Source organism: Ictidomys tridecemlineatus, chromosome 15, assembly GCF_052094955.1.
Source record: "Ictidomys tridecemlineatus isolate mIctTri1 chromosome 15, mIctTri1.hap1, whole genome shotgun sequence".
NCBI classification, from domain to species: domain Eukaryota; kingdom Metazoa; phylum Chordata; class Mammalia; order Rodentia; family Sciuridae; genus Ictidomys; species Ictidomys tridecemlineatus.
In genome coordinates, this window is record NC_135491.1 from 11,031,813 (window position 1) to 11,053,071 (window position 21,259).

Genomic DNA, 21,259 nt, shown 5'->3' on the forward strand with positions numbered 1-21,259 from the left:
ATTCTTTTCTCTTTCTTCGGAGACAGAAATTCTGAATTTTACCTGGCTACCTGCTGCCCGGATGAAACTACCTTTTCCAGGCTCCTTTGTGATAGGTGTGACTTTGTGACTTAATTCTGGCCAATGGGATATGACATGTATAAATGACTTCTGGGTTGTAACTTTAAAGGATAGGGGTGTGGGCTGGGGATGTGGCTCAAGCAGTAGCGCGCTCACCTGGCATGAGTGCGACCCGGGTTCGATCCTCAGCACCACATACCAACAAAGATGTTGTGTCCGCCAAAAACTAAAAAATAAATATCAAAATTCTCTCTCTCTCTCTAAAAAAACTAAATAAATAGATAAAGGATAGGGGTATGCAACTTGACTGACTTTTTTTTTTCTTCCATGGTATTATTTCCTAGGGTAGTTGGAATATGGATGTGATAATGGGAGCTGGAGCAGTAATATAAGTGCAGCAAAATAATATAGTGGGACTCTGGGTCTCTGGCATCTTCAAGTTACTCTTGTAGCTGGGGTGTTAACTGGAACCTTTCCATTAGTGAAAATTAGACCTCCATCTTATTTAATCTCCTATAGTTTAAACTTTTTTTTTTTTTTTCCTACAGAACTAAAGCATTTAGGATCTCATCTCATTTTTCCATCAGGATCAAGAATGGATCCATCAACTCCATGGTTTTATTTTGTCCCCACCTGTCCTCAAGGCCAATTTTCACATAATGACAGCAATTCCCATTTATTGAGTTCTTGGCCATCCCGGTGGGCTGTAATAAGCACTGTGCGTAATTCACATAACCCACCCGTGTTGGATCCTCAGGCCAACCCTTCAAGATGGATGTGATCACTCTTCTCTCTTTTTTATCTTTTTGGTACCTGGGATTGAATTCAGGGTGTTCAACCACCGAGCCACATCCTCAGCCCTTTTTAATTTTTATTTTAAGGCAGGGCCTTGCTAAGTTGCTGAGGCTGGCTGTGGACTCGGGATCCTCCTGCCTCAGCCTCCTGAGCTGCTGGGATTACAGGCGTGGGCTACTGCGCCCGGCCCTGTTCCCTCTTTTTGCAGATGAGGTAACTGGAGTCCAGGGCCGTGAAGTCACTAGACCAAGGCTACACCACAGGAAGTGGAAAAGCAGGACTTGAACTCAGTTCTGCCTCCAGGGCCTGTGCTCCTAAGACAGTGGCACCTGTTTTCTCCTTTCCAGGAGTCACGTAGGTGCAGTTGTGCACTGTCCCAGGCACAGCCACGCCCGGCTCACTCACAAGGCAGAGGCCCGGAGAGGGCCAGCAGGAGCTCTTCAGGTGGCCGGTCCGAGTTAAGAGGCCACCTGCTGTCTCTGAGCCTCAGTTTTTCTCCTCTGGATTATGGGACCATCATGGTCCATAAATGGCTGCTAATATTTTCCTGTCTGTTCACACCCCCAATTGCTCACACAGTGTGACATGGGACCAGACCTTGCTACAAAGAATCGCCAACACCACAGGCAGGGGGCAGTGGGCACGGGCTCAGTCATTCTGCTCTGTGCCAGGTGGCGCGGTGGCCTCTGCGGGAAGAAGCCAAGAGCTTGCAGATCACACATCACATGCGCATCACATGCGCATCACATGCGTGTGGCAGGTTCTCATACAAGGTGCTGTGCCCCGCCCAGCAGTTACCCTGGCCCAGTGGGCTGGAGGGTGACTCCCTCCCCAAATGTCGCCCACATCTCAATCCTGGGAACCTGGGAACACGTGACCTTATTTGGAAAAAGCATCTTTGCAGACTAGTGAGGCTGGGATCTGGGAATGAGCTCATCCTGGATTATGGGGGAGGGGTCCTGAATCCTGTAACAAGGTCCTCAGAGGAGACAGAGGACACAGGCACACAGGGGAGAAAGCCATGTGAAGGAGCCACCAGAGGCTGGACCAGACCAGGAGGGCTCATCCTGGAGAGCTTTGGAGGGGACACAGCTCCGATGGACGCCTTGATTTCTGACTTCCGGCCTCCAGGAAGGGGAAAGAGTTCGTCTCTGCTGGGACTGATCTCAGGGGCTTGACCACGGAGCCCATCGCAGCCTTTTCTGCATGTGACTTAGACACAGGGTCTTGTTAAGTTGCTGAGGGCCACAGTAAGTGGCTGAGGCTGGCTTTGAACTTGTGATCTTCCCGCCTCAGCCTCCTGAGCCATGGAATGACAGGCGTGCACCACCACGCCCAACTAAATATCTGTTGCGTTCAGTCACCCAGTTTGTGGCAATTGGTAATGTGCCTTCCAAGCTAGGCAGCTGCCTGGGCAACACAGGCCAGAGGCAGGGTCAGAAGCCCAGGCACGTGGTCCCAAACAGACCCAGACCCCGTGCCTGGGTTTCCGCTCACATCTGTGATCCCAGAAACTCTGGAGGTTAAGGAAGGAGGATCGAAAATTTGAGGCCAGTGAAACTGAGTGAGAACTTGTCCCAAAATTAAAAATGAAAAGGCTGGAGGTGTAGCTGAGGGTGGAGTGCCCAGCAAGCAGGAGCCCTGGGCTCCATTTCCAGAACCGAGGGGAGGAAAAAACAACCAAACACAACGTCCTCCACCCTGCAACCTGGGAGAATCCCCAGATTCACTCAAAAGGGACTTCACAGACGGGCTGCAGCCCAAGGATGTTGCGCTGGGGAGACTGGGCCACCCAGGTGGGACCAACGTCCTCTTAAGAGTCCTTCTGAGAGGAAGGCAGAGCTGGAGGACATGTGACAAGGGACCCTGAGGCAGGAGTGGTCCAAGGAAAGGTCTGAGCCAAGGTCACGGCCGGGCCCTGAGCAGAGGAGCAGCGAGGCCAGTCACATTGCTCCCTAGAGCTGCCCCCAGGAACCACCTGCTGCCACCTTGACTCCGCCCTGTGCGACGGATTGGGACTTCTGATCCCTGAGAACTCGATCCTGTCATTTTAAGCCATTGACTGTGTGGTGACATGTTACAGAGGCCACAGGAAACAGGTGGGATCCCTGAGCAGCATGAAGAGGACACTGAGGGTCAGAGCGGACGGCGTCTAGGAGGGAGGGGGCTCCACAGTCACAGCACCTGAGGCAGTCAGGTGCACGACACTGCAGGCCTCAGTGTTGGGGACACTTAACCACACACACACCCAGGCACACCAAGGAGTCTGGCAGGGTCCCCTGGGAAGATGTGGAGACAAAGGCACAGTAACATGATTCATGATCAAAGGCAGCAAGGTCGAGGTGTCACACACACACACACACACACACACACACAACGTCACTCATGGCATCCAGAGGCGCACACACAAACGCATTTACCCTAGATCTCCTCCTGACAGCCCTCTGGCCAAGCAAGGATTATGATACAAAAATAGTTTATTACAAAAGAAACCAAACCTAATAATTTACATTGTTGTCAGTGCCACCAGAGAGCCCTCTCCCTCCCCCTAGCATCTGGATGGAAGTGGGGTGGCGCTGCTGTCCCTGATTCCACCAGCCTCCGGGAGGGGCAAGGACATGAACATTTGGGTGGAATTCGGACAGGGGGCTAGTGCCTGAGAATAATGGGGTGAGAATCCTGGGGGTGTCCCATGGGGAAATATCTATGAACAGAAGAGGGGACTCAAGGGTAGGTGCATGTGCCTTGGTGCAAATCCTGGTCCCGAGGATTGGGGGGAGCAGAGTGAGATCTTCACAGTTTCCAGAAGGGTCGACCCCCCAGGGCAGGGGGGCCCCTCCTCATAAGAGTCCGACACCTGCCCCCCCATCCCTCTCAGCTGCCTCCTGGGGCTGGGGAGGGAGGCACTGGCCGGCCAGGGCCTCGGAGGACCCCCGGAAAGGGCATTAAGGCTGGGGGAGAGAGGGGAGGAAGGAAGAAATTGGGGGGAGCCAGGGTGAATCCGGGGGCGTCCTTGGGAGGAGAACGGGCAGGCGAGGAGCATGGCGACGCGGACAGAAGGCCTGTGGAAGGGGCAGGGAGAGGAGGGGAAGGCGGTGAGCTGGGCCCAGGAAAGAAGGGGGCTGACAACCCCTGGGCCCCTGGGGCTGCGGGTGGGGAGCAGGGCTCTCACCGTTGGAGCTGAGGCGGCTGCCACTCTCTGGGGAGGTGGTGGCACTTCGGTCAGGGGAGGGCTCAGGCTGCGATGCGGAGGCAGCCCGGCTGGCCTTCCCCCTCAAGATGTCGATGACCTGTGGGGAGATGGGGGTCACTACAAGGCCTCATTGCCCGCCCTCCAGCTGCCCGCCTGTTCCTGGGTCTGCCAGTGGGCACTGTCCCACGTGATCGCCTCTGTCCCCAGCAGAAGGCGGGCTGGCACTTCCTTTCTTGGTGCCTCAGTTTTTCATCTAGAGAACCCCTCCCCCCCCCGCCGGGCGCACACCCGGGGCGCCCCTGCAGCACTCGTCCCCCGTCCCCCGCGCCCTGGCACCCTCACGGGTCAAGAGTTCGGGACACGCCCCTCCCCAGGACGGCGCAGCCACACGCGCTTCAGGTCCAGACTCTCCCCACGCCTGCGCGCACTCACCCGGCGGCTGCGCGCCACCATGAGCGGCGTGTCATTGTGGCAGTTCTTGAGGCCGCTGTCTGCGCCGCTGCGGACCAGAGTGCGCACCAGAGGCAGGAGCCCGCGGCCGGACGCCGAGTGCAGCGCCGAGCTGCCCGAGTACATCTGCGCGTTCACGTTGGCGCCGTGCTGGGGGCGGGACAGTGGGTCGGGTCAGTACCCTCGGGGACAGCCCAGGCCAGGTTGAAGCCAGGGCGAGGGGCGAGTCGGATCCGGGATCGGGCCGAGTCCGGAGCCAGAACCTGGCGCGGGACTAGATTGCGGCTGGGGTCATAGAAGGGTGAGAACTAGAACCAAGGACTGGCCAAGGGGGGCAGGCGGCGCGGCATCCACCGGCGCTAGACGCCGCGGCCTGGCGGACGTAGGAGCAGAGTCAGAGAAGGGAAGGGTCGCCCTTCGGGGCCGGATTGTGGATGGAGTCGTCGTGGAAGGGCAGCGCGGGGACACAGCCAAAGCCGGAAGGCCGTGTCAGCAAGGCGATCGCAGCCAGGGCCCAGAACGCGGAGGAGCAGGAGGAGGGGGAGACGCCGGGTAAAGCTGGCAGGCAGCGGAATGAGGTCGGAGGGTTAGGACGAGGCCTAGAAGGAAGGTCAGGCTGGAAACGGAGCAAGAGCCAAGAGCCAGAGTTGGGTCAGCGCAGGAGCGAGAGCGACATCCAGGCTGGGGTCCGAGGAGAAGGTGGAGGGTGGATGGAGAAGCCAAGCCCGGGGCTCTGCCCACCTGCAGCAGCAGCTGGACCATGCTCAGGCTGTTGTTCTCCACGGCGTGGATGAGCGGCGAGCGGCCGCTCTTAATGTCCTGCGAAGGGGCGGGAAGGTCTTAGTCTTCAGGTTCTGCACAGGAGCCCCCGGCCCCGGCCCAGCAGCTGGGTCCGGTCTCCCTACCCGGTTAGATCCTCTAAGCTCCACCCACCAGGGCTCGCCCGCCGCAGCCCCGCCCCTGCCCCTCCCCTCCAAGGCCCCGCCCCCTGCGCCTGGCCCGCTCACCACTGCGTCGATGTCCGCGCCGCGCTCCAGCAAGAGCAGCACGGCCTCGTGGCACTGGGTGTTCACGGCCACGTGCAGGGCGGTGAGCCCTGAGGGAAGGGGAGGCTCAGTCAAACCCGGGCCTGGAGTTTTGAAGCCTCAGATGGCTCCAGGTAGACAGCACAGTCCCACCCTGCCCCGCTGCAGGGACTCACCGTCGTAGTTGCGAGCCTCTAGGTCCACAGTGCCCGGGGCTGCGCTGTCCAGCAGGGCCCGGAGGCAGGTGGGGCTGCGGTGTTCACACGCCAGGTGGGCTGCGGTCTGGCCATGACGGTCCAGCGCCATGGGGCTGGCACCAGCTGTCACCAGGAGCCGGACCACAGACGGTAATGTGGTAATCACAGCCAGGTGGAGGGGTGTCTGGGGAACAGTGACCATGAGGGACCCGCATCCTGCCCTGGATTCCAGTCCTGACTACAGTCTTACCCAGAACGAAACCTGGGGCATCTATTCCCTCAGATTCAAGAGGTAGGGCCCCGTGGCCCCAGAGGTCTGGGCCGCCAACCTCCCCTTTCCCCAGGACTTGGGTTCTGAGCTGCTAGCCACTCCTCCCTCACTGAGGAATCTGGGTCCTTCGGTCCCCTCCTTCCTCAGAACAAACCTCTATGACCCTAGATCCTTCTCAGGAACCAGGAGTCTGGAGTACCTCCTCCACCCTTGACCCCCAGACCCTCCTCCCCCAGCCGGGGGCCTCACCTGACGCAGGTTGTTGTAGATGTCCAGCTCTCGGCCCCCATGCTGGAAAAGGCTGACCAGCTGATGCACTGCCGGGAGATTAGCCTGCACCACGGCAATATGCAGAGGCCTGAGGGGTGAGGCAGGAGGCAACCACAGACATTAGGGGTCACCGCACCCCACTGTTGCAAGTGCTAATTCCAGTATGTATTGGACACTTTGGGAGTATCCCTGAATCCCAGCACGCCTCCCCCTCCCCCTGGTTCCACTGCCTTAGGGAGTATTAGTCCCCTCCTGCTTGCCTCCCTGCTCCAATGTTTGTCCCAGCCAAAGGAATCCTTTCCCCTCCTTTTTCCTTTCTGCATATCCAAGGACTAATTAATAGAACTCAGGGTCTCACACATGCCAGGCAAGTGCTCTACCACAGAGCCACATCCCAGCCCTTTTAAAATTCTATTCTGAGGGGTTGGGGATGTGGCTCAAGCGGTAGCTTGCTCGCCTGGCATGCGTCCTGCCCGGGTTCGATCTTCAGCACCACATACAAACAAAGATATTGTGTCCGCCGAAAACTGAAAAATAAATATTAAAAAATTCTCTCTCTCTCTCTCTCTGTTTAAAAAAAATTTTTTTTAATCTGAGATAGGGTCTTGCTAAGTTGCACAGGGCCTCGCTAAATTGCTGAGGCTGGCTCTGAACTTGCAATCCTCCTGTCTCAGCCTCCAGAGTTGCTGGGATTATGGGCATGCGCTACCACGCCTGGCTCATTTGATTTTTCTGTTTGCATCTGTTGCACTCTCCTCGATTTGCCCTGAGCACACGGGCCTCCACGCTGTGCTCCTCAGACAAATCAAGATGCTGGCCTCTGGGTCTTTGCACTGGCTCTTTCCTTTGGAACAGCTTTTTCCAGATACCTGTAGGGCTCACTCCCCTTGGGGCCTCTGCTAAAGTGGTTCAGCAACTATTCACTCGCCTCCCTTTCCTTATTTTCCCCCACATCAGGGCCTAGCACGCTGTAGTCTACAGTACTTTTTTCCTGTCTGAATCACCATGCTAGAATGTCAGCTCCACCAGGGGCAGGGCATCTGCATGCTCGTCCATTGTCCAGGGCTTAGGAAACACCTAACTTGAAAGGGAGCTCTGTGAACGTGCGCTGGGACATGAATCCACGTCAGTGATCACCCTGACCTTCCTGAACCTTCCTGTCCCTCTCTGGCCTCTGTGAAATGAGAAGGGGTGACCTTGATGCTATAAAGCTCTCTGCCCAAGTTCAACCTCCACAAGAGACTCAGGGGTGGGCTGTGTGGAGCACAGGATTTGACTAAAGGGGGGAGAAGCAGGTGGGATGGGGTCTGGCTTTGGAGCTGGGCTCTGAAGTCCAGAATCCTTTTCCAGGTTGAAGGACTAATTGCCCCAGTTTGGGGGAAGTTTTTGGCTTTTAGATAACCTGGGAACTACCCTCACTCATCTCAAAAGGGCTGCTTGCCTAAGGTCACTCCCCACCGGAAGTGGGGCTGGCCGCTGCAGTGCGGTGGCAGCCAGTGATGGGCCACTGTGGCTCAGCAGGCCAGGCCTCTAGGCCCAGCTCTGAAGGCCCTTGAGCTTCAGCAACAGCTGAGACTGCACAGAGCTCCACCTCTCCCTCTGCCAGACCCATCTCCTTCATTCCACGGTGTGTGTGTGTGTGTGTGTGTGTGTGTGTGTGTGTGTGTGTGTGTGTGAGACAGAGAGAGAGAGAGAGAGAGAGAGAGAGAGAGAGATCTGGGGAGACTCTCCAATGAACCTCCTGCTCACTTCCCAATATCACAACCTGCCATTGAGAGCAGAGAGCAATTTGAGACGACGGTGCATGTGGATTTGTGCGTGTGCAAGCACGGAGTGGGGAATCGGGTGGAGGGCGCAGGGTTGACTGCACGCGGCCTACATGACCTTTACTTAAAGTCCACTTACTAGAGCGGGCACCTTCGCACCCACCCCTGCCGCTTACTAATCGGGGGCCTTGCTCAGGCAGGCAGAAAGCGGCTCCCCCAAGGGCGCATTGTGCGCCCAGAATCCCCTGTCGAAACTAGTTTCCCAGGCGATTCTGATGGAAATGCCGAAATGCTGGGGCCTAGCAGGCCTTTGGGAACTCGGCCTGCCCCGGGTGCAGTTTGGACTGCAGCGCTCCCTACCGGTGGGTGAGGACAAGTCACGTAACCCAGAGGAACCCCATTTCCCCCTGCAGAGTACCGCCCCTGCCGGGACCCCATTTTGCAGGTGGATTCCCAAACCTGGATTCTGATCCATGACAGAAAAATTTAAACAGAAAATACTGGGGAAAGGGTTGGACCTCGGCCAGGGGTCCCCAGAAACCTTGGTTCTCCACATCTCCAGGACGCCCTGCTCGGGTCCCTCGTCGGCCCGGCCCGCGGGGTTAAGTGAGGGCAGAGGGAGCGATGATTTCACAGAAACCGTCCAGGCCCGAGTTCCCATAAACGCGCGGGCCGCAGGGGGTGGGGCGGGGCTGGAGGAAGTGGGGACGGGAGGGGCGGCCCAGCCCTCCGACTTCCAGTAACAGGTCTGCTGGGCGGGGCTCCGCTTCCTGCTCCCGGGGGAGGGAAGCCGGTCCCTCCGGGGATCTACCCTGCCACCCCAACTTCCATCCTCGAATGGGGCGGGGGAGGGGAGAGTCCAGGCCAAGGGGAGTGAGCTCTTCTGGGGAACAGATCCCCGAATCCTCCAGCCTGGGGACCCCTCCGGAACTCCACCCTACCGGGCTCAGATTCCACTTGGCTCCCTGTCCCCCATATCCTGGCATCCACCCCCAAGAGCTCTCGGAGCAAGGAAAACAGTGCTGTCATGACTCTCCTTTAAGAATAAGGGCTCCCTCTGAGCGCTAAGTCCCCAGATTGCCCCTCCTTTCCATGCCCCCTAGGGGACCTAGGAATATCACTGCCAACCTTTGCTGCTCTGGGGCTTCCAGGCCCCTAGGCACGACCCGTTTCACTGGCGCCTGTGCCACTGTGCAGCTGCACAGGGTCTGGCACTGAGTGGAACATTCTGCTGTCGCTGTCATGAAATTCTTAATTTTCGAACAATGAGCCCCGTAAATGAAGGTAGCCGTCCTGCCCCTAAGACCTCTCTGAGCTCCAGATCCCCAAGCTGCCCCTCCTCTGGTTCCCTACCCCCTTGGAGACCCAGGAATACAAGACCCCAACTTCTGTCCTACGAGACCCAGAGCATGTCCCTCCCCGCCCCGCCCTGGACTTCTAGCTCCCCATCCCCACCCTGGTGGGGGGTCCAGATGCTGCTGGTCCCTCGCGAGGAGCCAAAAGCCCAGCCTCCAGCTTTGCTTCTTTGGGGACTCAGTCTTAGCATCCGCAGCCCGCTTTGCCCCCACCGCCCTCCCCCGCCTGTGTGAGGTGGGGTTGGTGGCGCAGGCTGGGGCCGCTCCAGCTGCCCGTTCCGGTAAAGTCTCAGCCCCAGCGGAAGGGGTTAAGGTTGGAGGGAGCGCCAGGAGGGGGGAGGCTGCGAGCGAGTGAAGGGTGCTGACGTGGGGGAGGCAGAGCAGCTGGGCTGCGGTCAAGTTCTGCGGGAAGGGATTTCCCCTGCAGGCAGCTGAGGCAGAAGTGTTTGCGTTGGGGGAGAGGGAGGGGGAGGGGAGGGGTGCAGGGCTGGGGCTGGAGACTGCTGGGCCCTGTGGCCTCTTGCCTGCTCTCTGCCACCAGGCCACAAACAGCTCACCCCTGGGGACAGAGACAAATGAAACCTGCTTCACAGTGACCCTCGCGGGTTCCCAGAGTTGGAGGGAGCTGGGTTGGATGGAGTCCTTTATATATCTCTGGCACCTTCTCCTGCCTGGGCCCACTTGGATGGCCTACAGCATGCCGGGATCCTGTTCCAACCTACCCACTCCTAAATATGGAACGCGGACTCCTTGGCCAGCCCCCTTCTGCGGGCTCTGTGTGGGACCCGTGTTGTACTGAATCCTAACCGTGCTAGGTGTAACAGGGAGGGCTGGTTTCCAAACTGGGAAACGGGGCTTGGGAATGTAAGTGGGCCCTTCTCTGCAGATACAGGCTTCTGGTCCCCAAACCAATTTCCACATAAGTACTTTAAATAAATCATCTCATGTCTTCTTCACAAAGAACCTTCCACACTTCTGACGCCTGATTTTACGAGGGGGAGACTGAGGCACCATGGGATGAGAAAGCACTCAACTGAAGTTCAAGCTCAAGTTGTCTGAGTAAAGATGATCATGATGGTCAATGGCCTGAGTGCTCAGTATGTATTAGGCACAGGGCTAAAATCTCCCATGCAGGATCCTCAGTAGCCTCCAGAGCACTGCTTCAAGCTGCAGGTGACAAGCCAGGGGACTTTGAAATCACCTTAGGGGACTGCCAAGTTAATGTAGTGGGTCATGATCATGAGACAACAAAGCAGAGAAGAACAGAAAAGATCAAAGTGGGTCCTGTGCAGTGTGGGGGAGGGGAGATTGTTTCATTTTGTGCAATTTTTATTGCAAATTTATGTCCGTTTATGTGTGTGTGTGTGCGCGCGCACACACACTGGTTTTGAGATAAAGCACAAATAAAGTAGTAATTTTTTTTTTTTCAGTACAGGTATCTAACACAGGCGTCAAGCATGCTGGGCAAGTGCTCTACCATTGAGTTACATCCTCAGCCCCCCCTTTTTTTTTAATACCAGGAATTAAACTCAAGGGCACTGGACCACTGAGCCCCATCCTCAGCCCTGTTTTGTATTTTATTTAGAGACAGGGTCTTGCCAAGTTCCGGAGATCCTCCTGCCTCGGCCTCCTCTGCAGCTGGGGCGGCAGGCCTGTGCCTCCGTATGACAATAACATTGAACACGAAGTGTATCAGGCCCAGGGCCAGAGCTTTCTTCACATGTAACATTGATGTAGGAAGCCAATCAAATATATTTCTCATTTTGGGATTGTGATAAAGTTTTGGGGGGCCAGAAGTATACCTCAGTGGTAGAGTGCAGGTTTGGCATGCATGAGGCCCTGGCTTCAGTCCCCAGCTTTGGTGGCGGGGGATCAAGACCACTGCTCCGACAGCACAGGGAGGTGCTCTTCGTATACCCAGTGTTTTCAGAGGTAGCTAAAGCTCAGAGTGGGAAGGGCTTGCTCAAGGTCACACAGCCAACAGAGGCTGCGGGATCCAGCTGAGGTCCAAACCTAAGTGCCCCCGTTTGAGGAAGGCTGACTTCCCCACTCTCCTCCCATCCACAGGGACTGTCACTCACGTGTCTCCGTCCTCATCTGCACGGGTGGCCATGGCAATGTCGGCTGACAGGGGGTGTTCCATGGAGCACATCATGGGGTACAGGGGTGTAGGCAGGTTCAGCAGAGGAAAAGAGGGGCTCATAGGTGGGGTGGAGTACAAAGGCAGTATAGGTCCTGGACAAGGGGACAAAGGAAGGACGGGTGAGGCCAAGCCCACAGACCCTCAGCGGCTCCTGCCCCAGGCCTTCCCCCCCTGCAGTGCTTTGCCCTCCTCCCACAACCCTGTGCACCTCAAACTGGGTCTGCCAGCCCCAAGCCCCCGCCTCTCTTCCCCACCCCTCTTCTGGGCTCCTGCAGCCTGCCCCCTCCCCAGTCCCGATCACCTGCATTGCCACTCAGTTTTAGTGTTCCTGACCTCCATCTCCTAGCAGAATTTTTTAAGGGCTGATGAAGCCCTGGTCATCACCCAGCAGGGGACCCCAGGGCCTGTTCGCTGAGTGACTTTGTGGCCAAGAGAGGTTAAACAATGGATGAAGGTTTGGAATTGGGAAGAAAGGAGGGCCTGAGGGGGGCAGCTCCATGTTGAAAGGGACCAGGGCAGCAGGCAAATCCACATCTACCCATGTCACCGATGGGGAAAACTGAGGCCTGGGTGCTCACCCAGGGAATGGGAAAAGCCCAGAGGCAGGGATGGGTCTCCCAATGAATTGCTGAAGTCCTGCTGCACTGATCAGGTGGAAGGTTCGGAAACTGGGTAAGAATCTGGGGCCCTAGAGATAGGTTCTCAGCAGCTTTAGGGGGGTCCCCTGGGCATGTTACGGTGGCTGTGGCAGGAGGGACACCCCTTCCTGGAGATGTGGGATGAAGAGAATGGTGTATGATTTTCTCTGCCTGCTGTTGGTGCTTGGGTCTCCTTCCTGATTCCAAAGCTTCCAGGTTCCCCCATCTCCACAACCAGGTCTTGGGGCCCTAAGTCCTCCATTCAGAGACCCTTGAATCCCTCTTCTCAGGCCTAAATCCCGAGTCCCAGAATTCCCTAGTACATACCACCCATCCCTGAATCCTCAGTCACTGACACCCCACTGTCTCCACCACCTGACCTCGTGACCTCCAATAGAGCCCTGATCACTTGTGGCTGCCTATAACCAACCAGGTGCCCAGAACCCTGGATCTCCGTCCCTGGGTTCCCGGTATCTGGGACCCTGAAACTCCAGTTTTTTCCCTAGGAACCTTGTGGTCCCAGACATTGGTGTGCTTGGACCCCAACTCTGTTTTCCCAGTTCCCAGGCCTCTGCTATGTTGTTCATTTGAGATTTTAACATCCTAGGGTCCCTAATACCAGTTTTCTTAAAAACCAAGTCTCGGTTCCCTTGAGTCCCTTTGACTTCACATATCTAGACAGTTTCTCAGGCCCGAGTAGGGGATGCTATAACCCTAGATATCTGCTTTATTTTGTTTTGTTTCGCACACAGTGCCAGGGATCCAACCCAGGGCCTCCTGTGTGCTAGGTAAGACCTCTACCACCACCCTCCATCCTCAGTTCTTTTGAATTTGAGACAGGGTCTCCCTAACTTGCCCAGATTGACCTGGAACTTGCCATCCTTGGGCCTAAGCCTGCAGGAGCTGGGATTGCAGGACAGCGGCTGTGGCCTGGCATATATCTAGTTCTTAAAGAGTTTTATAATTCGTGTCTCTGGGAAGCAGCCTCTGTCCCATGATTCCCTGACACCCCATATTTGCACCTCTGGAGGCTGTCTCCTGGCTTCCCATTATCTGTGCCACTTGGCCCCTGGGCTCTGTTCCCAGGGCCCCCTGACCTTCAGCTCCCTGGGAAACTTCATATCTTGGTCCCCAGGGGCTGCTGTCCCCTGAGGATCTCATGTCTGTGTTCCTGGATCCTCAGGTTCCCGTCTCCCAGCTACCCGGAACCCCATGTATGAGTCCCGGGCTGGGCTCTTTCTCCTGGCTCTAGGAGTCTATGCTCTGGGTGGCCCCGACCTGGCCCTGACCCGCGGGGGAGCCACTCACCCGGGTAGTAAAGCGCCTCTGGCCTGGGCAGGCCGTGGGGGGGCCCAGGGAGGGCCGGCGCGCTGCAGCCGCCGCGCAGGGGGTCCGGGGGGACCGCGGGGACCGCGGGGCCGGCGGTGGCGCGGGGGGCAGCGGGCTCCGGAGAGGGATCGCGCAGGGGGCGCTTGCGGAGCGGCAGCGCGGCGCCGGCGGGCACAGTGGCCTTGGGTCGGGTGCGAAGGTCCACGGGCCCCTCGTCCATGGCCCCCGCGGGGCATCGGGGCATGGGGCCGCCGGAGCGGGCGGCGGGAGCGCGGCTGGCTGGGCTCGGCTGCACGGGAGGGTGGTTTCGCCGGGCGCCGGGACTTCCCCTGCCGCCGGCTGAACTGAAGGGACTTTTGTCGGCCGGGGCGGTGCCGGGCGCCCGCCTCCCCGCCCCCGGCCCCCCCGGGGCCACCCGTCCGCCCCAGGGGTTTCCTGGACCCGCGCCGCTCCCGCCGCCGGCTGCCTGCCCGCCGCGCCCGCCCCTCGGCCCGCGGCGCCCGGCGCTGGGACTCGGCGGAGGCGGGGCCAGCCCGTCCCCTCCCCTGCCGCCGGCGCTCCCGCGGTTCCTGCTGCCGCCTCGGGTCTCTGGGACTTGTCTGAATGCAGGTGTCCCAGCGCCACCTCCTCTCCCATCTCTGTTCTCACCGGCTCAGCCTTTCTCTGTGGTCTGTGTCCCCTCCCTGTCTCTGTTGCTGTCTGCTTCTCTGTCCCCCGGGACGCAATTCCTGGAGGCCCCGGGTCGCCAGGACACGGGTTCGAATCCCCATTCCCAATTCCTCCCTGGGTGACCTTGACCGGGTGCTTCCCCTTTCTGAACCGTTTCCTTCTTTGCGGGAGGGAAGAGTCGTCCCCAAGGCTGGGAGGGACCGGCCCTGGACAGGAGCTCCAGCCCCAGCTACCGTCTGCATGCCCTGCCATCCCGGCCTCCTCCCGGCCTCGCAGAGGCCGTCTGGGGTTGGCGGTGGGTGGGCACAGAAACCCTGAATATGTCTTTCCCTGCGGGGTCCCTGCACCCAGCCAGGACCCGCGGGGCACCAGGCGGTGCTCAGGGAATCCCAGAAGCACAGAAAGAGACTTGGAGACCGGGGCGCAGAGAAGACAGACAGATGGCGAGGGGCACGGGGAAGCCATAGGAGCGACCATGGCCAGGACCCGGGAGGGGGCTTCCATTTGGTCCCCTTCTCCCCACTCCCCCGCTGCCAGGGAGGGGCTGGCGGGTGGGGAACAGGCTCAGCGGGTCGGGCGCTGACTCAGAGCGGCCTCGCGGCCCCGCCCCTCGAGGCCCCGCCCCCTCTCTGTCCGCTTCGGGGCGGGGCCTCGGCGCGCGGGGCTTTCCCGGATTTCCCCGGGGGCGGGGCCGCCGCTGGGGTTGAGTCCGGGTCACTGAGTCACAGGAGGCGGAGGGGAGGCTTTAGGGACCCAGGGGGCGGGGAAATGGGGACTGCACCCCAGACCTGCCCAGAGAGCCTTCGGGGTCTCCGGGTCCTCGCCCGGCTCTTGTGTCCCTGCGACTCCCCTGGCTTCCCTCGACGGCCCTGCCCTCTGTTCCTCTTTGTGTCCTGGTCTCTGTCTCTGGGTCCCTAAAGGAGGCGTGGGGCCCTGGTCCCCAGGAAGGGACTTTGGCCGGCTGGAGCCCCACCTCGATGAGTAGTCAACCAGGTGCCAGGAGGAACCGTGCAGAGGCCTCGCCCCGTGTCCCTCCTCTCTCTGTCGGTGGCTCGATGTCCCCTCAGCGCTGTCAGGGCCAGGGCCGCAGACCTGGGTTCGAATCTCACATTCTCCCGTGCTCCTGGCCCTAAGACAAGCTCTGCCCTTCTCTTGAGACTCATTTTGTTCTGGAAAATAGGGCTGATGTCAACCCGGGGGCCTGATGGCATGACCTGGGGCGACAGCAAGGGAGGGGACTGAGCAGAAAAGCTAGGCTGCCTGGTGGCCCACCCAGGCGCCCCGGGGGCCTCGAACTCAGGAGGGGGTGGGGTGCGGAGTGCTGCCCAGGGTGCAAAAAGGGAAGCTGAGGCCAGAGTCCTTGTTTTAGGGTGGTGACCCTGAGAGGGGTGGGAAGGACACCGCGGTTTCCCCACTTAGCTGTCTTCCTGGGGAAATCAGGGCAATGGCTCGGCCCAGGCGGGACTGGAGAAGGCACCGTCTCCACTTGGCCCGGAGGGACTTGGGGGGCCAAGTGCTGACAGCCCCCAGTCTCTGCAGGTAGAAGAGGGGCAGGAGGGTGTGGGGGGATCTGAAGGAAGGGGATCTGCGAGGTTCGGGTCTCGGGTCTCGGAGACACTCTGCAGAAATCTGGGAAGGACTAAAAGGACTAAAAGCGGTTCTGAGGGAGGAGAGTGGGGACAGAGGTGGCTGAAAGAAGAGGACACTGGGAGGGGGAAGTGCGAGGGAGAAGATCCCAGGGTCCAGGGAGAGGCAGGTACTAAGGGGCAGGCGAGGCTGAGGGGCATCTTGGGGGGCGGGGAAGGGGAAAGGAGGCCTGCCTAGGGCCCCGGCGGGGACCAAGGGGAGGGAAGGGAAGGGAGGCTGGAGTCAGCCCCGCCCTGCAGCTGTCTCTAATTTCCCAGAATCTTCTGCTGCTCAGGAAAGTCCCGGCTCCCATAGTAGCCTCCCTCCAGTGTCGGGAATGGAGGATGTGGAACCAGGATGGCTACCCCCTCCTTCCCCCCTTGCTTCTTGCACCCCAGGCGGGGAGGACTAGGGTCTCCCCTCTCTGACTCTTGAGCTCTGGAGGCCCCCTGCCAGAGGCCAGGGGCAGTCCCTGGATGAGTCCCAGAAACTTCCTGGAGAAGGCCAGGAAGTCCTGCTTGGTGTCTAACCACTTTCCCTCACGCAGGATGCCCTCTGCATCTACTCAGATCTTCTCCTGCTCCCTCCAACTCCTCCTGGGGGAGGAAGGGCCTGCTGAGAAGATGGGGGCTGATCAGACCCTAGGGCCTCTGTTCCTGGCCTCATACTGCCTTGCTGCACGCTGAAGTGTGGCTGCGACCCTGTCCCCTGCTCCTGAGCTTGGTAACTTCCAGTAGTTAATCGACCCCAAGCTTCTACCTGGGGCCTAATGTGTAGAGAGCGTAGAGGCAGGAGGTTCCAAGTTCAAGGCCAGCCTGGGCCACTGAATGAGATCCCGTCTCAAACTAAAAAATAAAAGGGGCTGAGGATGTGGCTCAGTGGCAATATGCCCCTGGGTTTAGTCCCCAGGACAAAAGAAAAGAAAGAGTGTTCCATGCAAGTAGCTGCTGTTATCACCATTGCAATAATGAGAACATAGTCTGTGATAATGCTGTTACTGTTAACATCGGTCAGTCCTTGTTTTCAATGGCAGGACTCATTGGGAAAAATAGGATCCAACATGCTGGCCTTAGGGACACTGGCCTTATAGTCCCTGCTCTGCCATGGGCTAGCTGTGTGACTTTGAGCAGGTAGCTTTCCCTCTCTGTGTCTCACTGTGATATTAGCAGTTGAGAATGAAAACAGCTCTTGCTTCACAGGATTGCAGAGTAGGTCAAGTGAGAGTGCGTGGAAGGATCGGACGGCCCCTTCTGTCTCCACACTGCCAGGGCCTCCTTGTCCTCCTTTTAGACAGATGACTCTGGGCTGAGTGCTCACTGGAAAAGAGTTCACCAAACCTTGTGAGAGGAAAATTCAACCAGAATCTCCCTCCTGCAGACCCAGGGCAGGCCATGGAGGGTGCAGTCGCTCCGCCCAGGTCTCCCGGGAGGAACTGGAGGCCAGGTCTTAATGGCCCCAGAGCCCCGGCCATTAGTCCCAGAGGCTGCGCTTCCAGATCTACAAAGTCATGCATCGGGGGCGTCCACAGGGACAGTCCTCGGTGCACACTCTGCAGGGCTCTGCTGCCCTGAGGAAGGGGGACCGTTGAGCAGGCGGAGAGCGTCCCATTGCAGCAGGAGGGAATAAAGTTAGACTTCAGAGTCACTCATGGAAGAACCAGCCCCAGAGTCTCAGGGAGAGCAGACAAACTCTGCAGACACAATAACAGAGTCCTGCAATCCCAGCGGTTCAGGAGGCCGGTTCAGGAGGCTGAGGCAGAAGGATCTCTAATTCAAGGCCAGCCTCAGCCACTCAGCAGGAGCCTAAGCAACTTAGGGAGACCCTGTCTCAAAAAAAAAAAAAAAAAAAAAAAACCACAAAAAACCAGAGGCTCCAAGCCCAGCGGGGAGGGGCCTGCCCGGGCCATGCAGTCTCCTGTCTGGGATCTGGGCTTGACGTCCACCTTGGGTCCAGCCGCCGAGGCCTGCCCACCCCACCCCAGCGGCGAGGGCAGGCCCGCTTCCTGGAGCGGCTGCACCTCCTGCTTCCTCCCTGCCCCGGGGCCTTGGCAGCTGCCGGGCCCTGGCACCCAGTGGAATCGGCCCGTCTGGGGCTCAGCCAAGTCTTAATCTTCCCCTTTCTCCCTCCCGCTGGGCCGGCACGCACAACGCTGAGTCAGAAGATTGCGACACCCAGCGTGGAGGGCCTGGGACACACAGGACACCCCTGGGCCCCCTCCCCCAGCGGGAAGATGGAGTAGGGGGTGTGGGACTGGAACCTGCCCTGAGTGGGTGACTGGGGGTCTAGCAGGGTTGGGTGTCAGAAAGGACAGAGGGGTCCCAGGAAGACGGGGAGAGACAGCCAGGCTGTGTGGTGCGAGGGGCCTCAGTATCCCCGGCTCTGAACGGGACACTCTGAAATGGTCTGAGTTCCAATTCTAGCTCTTCCACTTATCAGCTGTGTGACCCTGGGCAAATCACTTGCCCTCTCTGAGCTGCAGTTTCCTCACCTAAAAATGGGGACCAAAGCAGTGCATGCCTCCTGGGGTGATCAGGAAGGTCAAATGAGCTGGCACCTGTCAGCACAGGCTTGTGCTCTGAGGGCCCAGTGGATGGGAGGTATTTTTAAATGATCGCCAGGGTGAGTGTACAGTGCGGGAGTGGCAGTGGCTCAGCTGTCCCTTCAAGAAGGGGCTTGTGGCCGGGCTGCCAGGCGGGACAGCAGCCTCCACCAGGGGCTCCTTCAAGGTCTGCCTTGACTTGCCAGTTGGGGACCCAGTGTCCTGCACAGCCGCTGGCCATGACAACAGGGACCGAAGGATCTGGCCATTTCTGCCTAATCAGGGACACTGCAGAAGGGGGTCCCCAGCCTGACAGTCCCCTGCCCATCATGCCCCCTTTCTTCCTGGGTGCTGCTCCTCGTGCATCTTGGGTCTCCCTGACGCCAGGTGGGCGACTGCTTCCTGGGGGCCAACCCTGCCACCACGGCCCGGATGTCAGCTCATCTGACCTGTGCCTCAGTGTCCCCTCTGAGTCACATGAGCAGGCCGTGGCTGCCGAGGCTCCCTGGCTCACTGTGTCTGGGAGACTTGGCCCGGTGTCACCCACACTGGGTCTGTCCTCGGCTCTGCCAGGTCCCAGCAGCGTGGCCTTGGACATGTGCCCTCTGAGCCCCGTCTGTACGGTGGGGACGGACCTGTCCTTCCCGGGGCGGGCCCTGGGGAGGGCAGATGTGGAAAGCCCCCAGGAGCCTGGCACGCACCTGGGACGCCCGGTGGCCTCGTGGCGTCATGGGCTGGAGCGACAGGTGAGCCTGGTTCTGCAGGGCGGCCCCCGCCAGGCTCTGGTCTTGGGTTGACAAGTAAAGGGAAGTCCCAGGGCGGGGACCTGTGTGTGTCCTGAAGAGCTCCCCGCTTCTAGGATTCAGCACGGAGGTGGGCAGGGGAGGCCGAGTGCTCATCCCCTTGGCCTTGATCAGAGCCCCCAAGGGAGGAGGAGGCCTCCACCATTAGCCTCAGAGGCCCGAGAGAGGGGCGTGATCCGGGTGGACCCCCTGCGCTCTTCCTCCTCCGTCAGATCATTATTCTTGGTACCGAGGATTGAACCCGGGGTGCTCCACCGCTGAGCCACATCCCCAGACTCCCTATGTTGCTTAGGGCCTTGCTAAGTGGCTGAGGCTGGTCTCCAACTTACAATCCTTCTGCCTCAGCCTCCCGAGTTGCTGGGATCACAGGCGTGTGCCCCTGCGCCCGGCAGAGTCCTCCTGACTCTTGAGCCTGGAGCGGGGAAAGCAGGCCTCTGCCGTCCTCCTAGCCCTTTCCCGATGGGGACAAGCCTCCCCCTGGAACTAGGAACCCGTTTCCAAGCCCACCCTCCCGTGGAGCAGACTCAGGGCCCTTCCGGGAGACAAGGACAGTCCCTTCCCGTGCCTCCTGCTGTGTCCCCTGCAAGTCTGGGCTTCCCTGGTGGAAGGTCACAGTCTCCTTTTTGGCCGTGGGGCCTAAGAATAGACACAAAAGTCCCTCAGGCTTCTGGGAAAGCCAGGGTCACCAGAAGCCCTGCCTCCTTTGAGCCGGGACCACTGCAGACTTAGCGCCCTCCACCGCCATCCCGCCGCCCCCAGCGCGCTCTTGGAGTATTGGGGGGTCTGTCTGTGTGTCCACTGCCTTGTCCCCATGGAACCAAGTCCCTGCACCACGGTGCCCCCGAGCAGCCTTCTTTCCCTGTGACCCTGGTCCTGGCGCTTGTGACCCGCACACACCCGGCAGCCGCCCGAGGCCTGGCTGGGGCCCGCCGGGAGCCGCCGACGGATGGAGCTTCTCTGGCCTCGTTCTGCAGGAGGTGGGGAAGGTGGGCCTTGCTGTCTGTCACCCATCCCTGAACTTGTCACTTCAGCCCTTGTGGTCACACAGAGCCGCAGTGACGGGCTTACTTCTGGGAAAGTGGCATCGGCGAGTTACAGGTTTCAGACCCCGAAGCCTCTTCCTGTGGGTTCCCACGGCCCCCACGCCCGGCCCGGGGACAGGTGGCCCCCCATGGAGCAGAAGAGAGAGCTGGAGTCTGGACTGGGGGATTGAAAAGGAAGGTCTTGCCCGGGGGTGGCGCCCCCTGGAGTCCCAGCAGCTGGGGAGGCCGAGGCAGGAGGGTCACAGAGTGAAAGCCAGACGCAGGCGCTAAGCAACTCAGTGAGTCTCTAATCAAATGCAAACCAGGGCTGGGGAGGGGCTCAGGGGTCGAGTGCCCAGAGTTCAATCCCTGGTGCCCTCCCCCCCCAAAAGACCCTGGGGCTGGGAGGAGGCACACAGAAGGATTATGTCTTAAAATCACATAATCCAGAGACCTGCAGGGGGCTGAAGTATCATGTTCCCTTTCACAGACTCTTGCAGGAAAACCACAGGAGCTCAGAAGCCCCTTCAGGTCTTTCCCAACTTGAATGAAGGTTCTCTTTTCTTTCTTTCTTGTACTGCGGACAGGCCCTTGCTAGGCGAGCTCTCTGCCACTGAGCCACATCCCCAGCTCCTTTTAGAATTTTATTTTGAGAGAGAATCCCACCAAGTTGCTGAGGCTGGCCTTGAACTTCTGATCCTCCTGCCTCAGCCTCCCTGGAGTTACAGGCGGCCTCAGTTTCCGACTCCTTCGACCCCTGCCCTGTTCATGCCTGGTGCCCTTGGGCACGGATTTTTCTGCACTCTCTGGGAGAAGGGTCTGGGGGTTCTAGGTGCCCAGCGGGAGAAGAGGTGACTAGATCAATCTCCCCACGCTGTTCCAGTTTCATCCCCATCGCCCGTGTCTGCCGTGACTGCTGCCTGTCTCATATCCTTGGTGGCCCGGGTCTTCCACATTTCAGCTGTGAGTCACCCTGCCGTGTGTGGGGAGGAGGCCGCTCAGGGGTCCAATTTGCATTTTCTGAATCAGTCGGGAGCAGGAGCACCTTTTCCAAGAGCCACAGTCCACTTGCATCCAGGCTGAGGAGGATCTTAAGAATAGAGAATCC

At 59.1% G+C, this 21,259-nt stretch overlaps 1 protein-coding gene across 1 annotated transcript; it reads right to left on the bottom strand.

Annotated features, from left to right (window-relative positions):
- Positions 1-3,314: 3,314 nt before the first annotated feature.
- Bcl3 (BCL3 transcription coactivator) lies at positions 3,315-13,971 on the bottom strand. The gene is made up of 9 exons (XM_005338199.5): positions 13,472-13,971; positions 11,464-11,617; positions 6,241-6,349; positions 5,700-5,904; positions 5,506-5,594; positions 5,240-5,317; positions 4,481-4,648; positions 4,028-4,145; positions 3,315-3,917 (listed from the first exon to the last, which is right to left on the bottom strand). The coding sequence occupies exons 1-9, from the start codon at positions 13,734-13,736 to the stop codon at positions 3,730-3,732; spliced, it is 1,374 nt and encodes a 457-aa protein (XP_005338256.4). The 5' UTR covers positions 13,737-13,971; the 3' UTR covers positions 3,315-3,729.
- Positions 13,972-21,259: the final 7,288 nt, after the last annotated feature.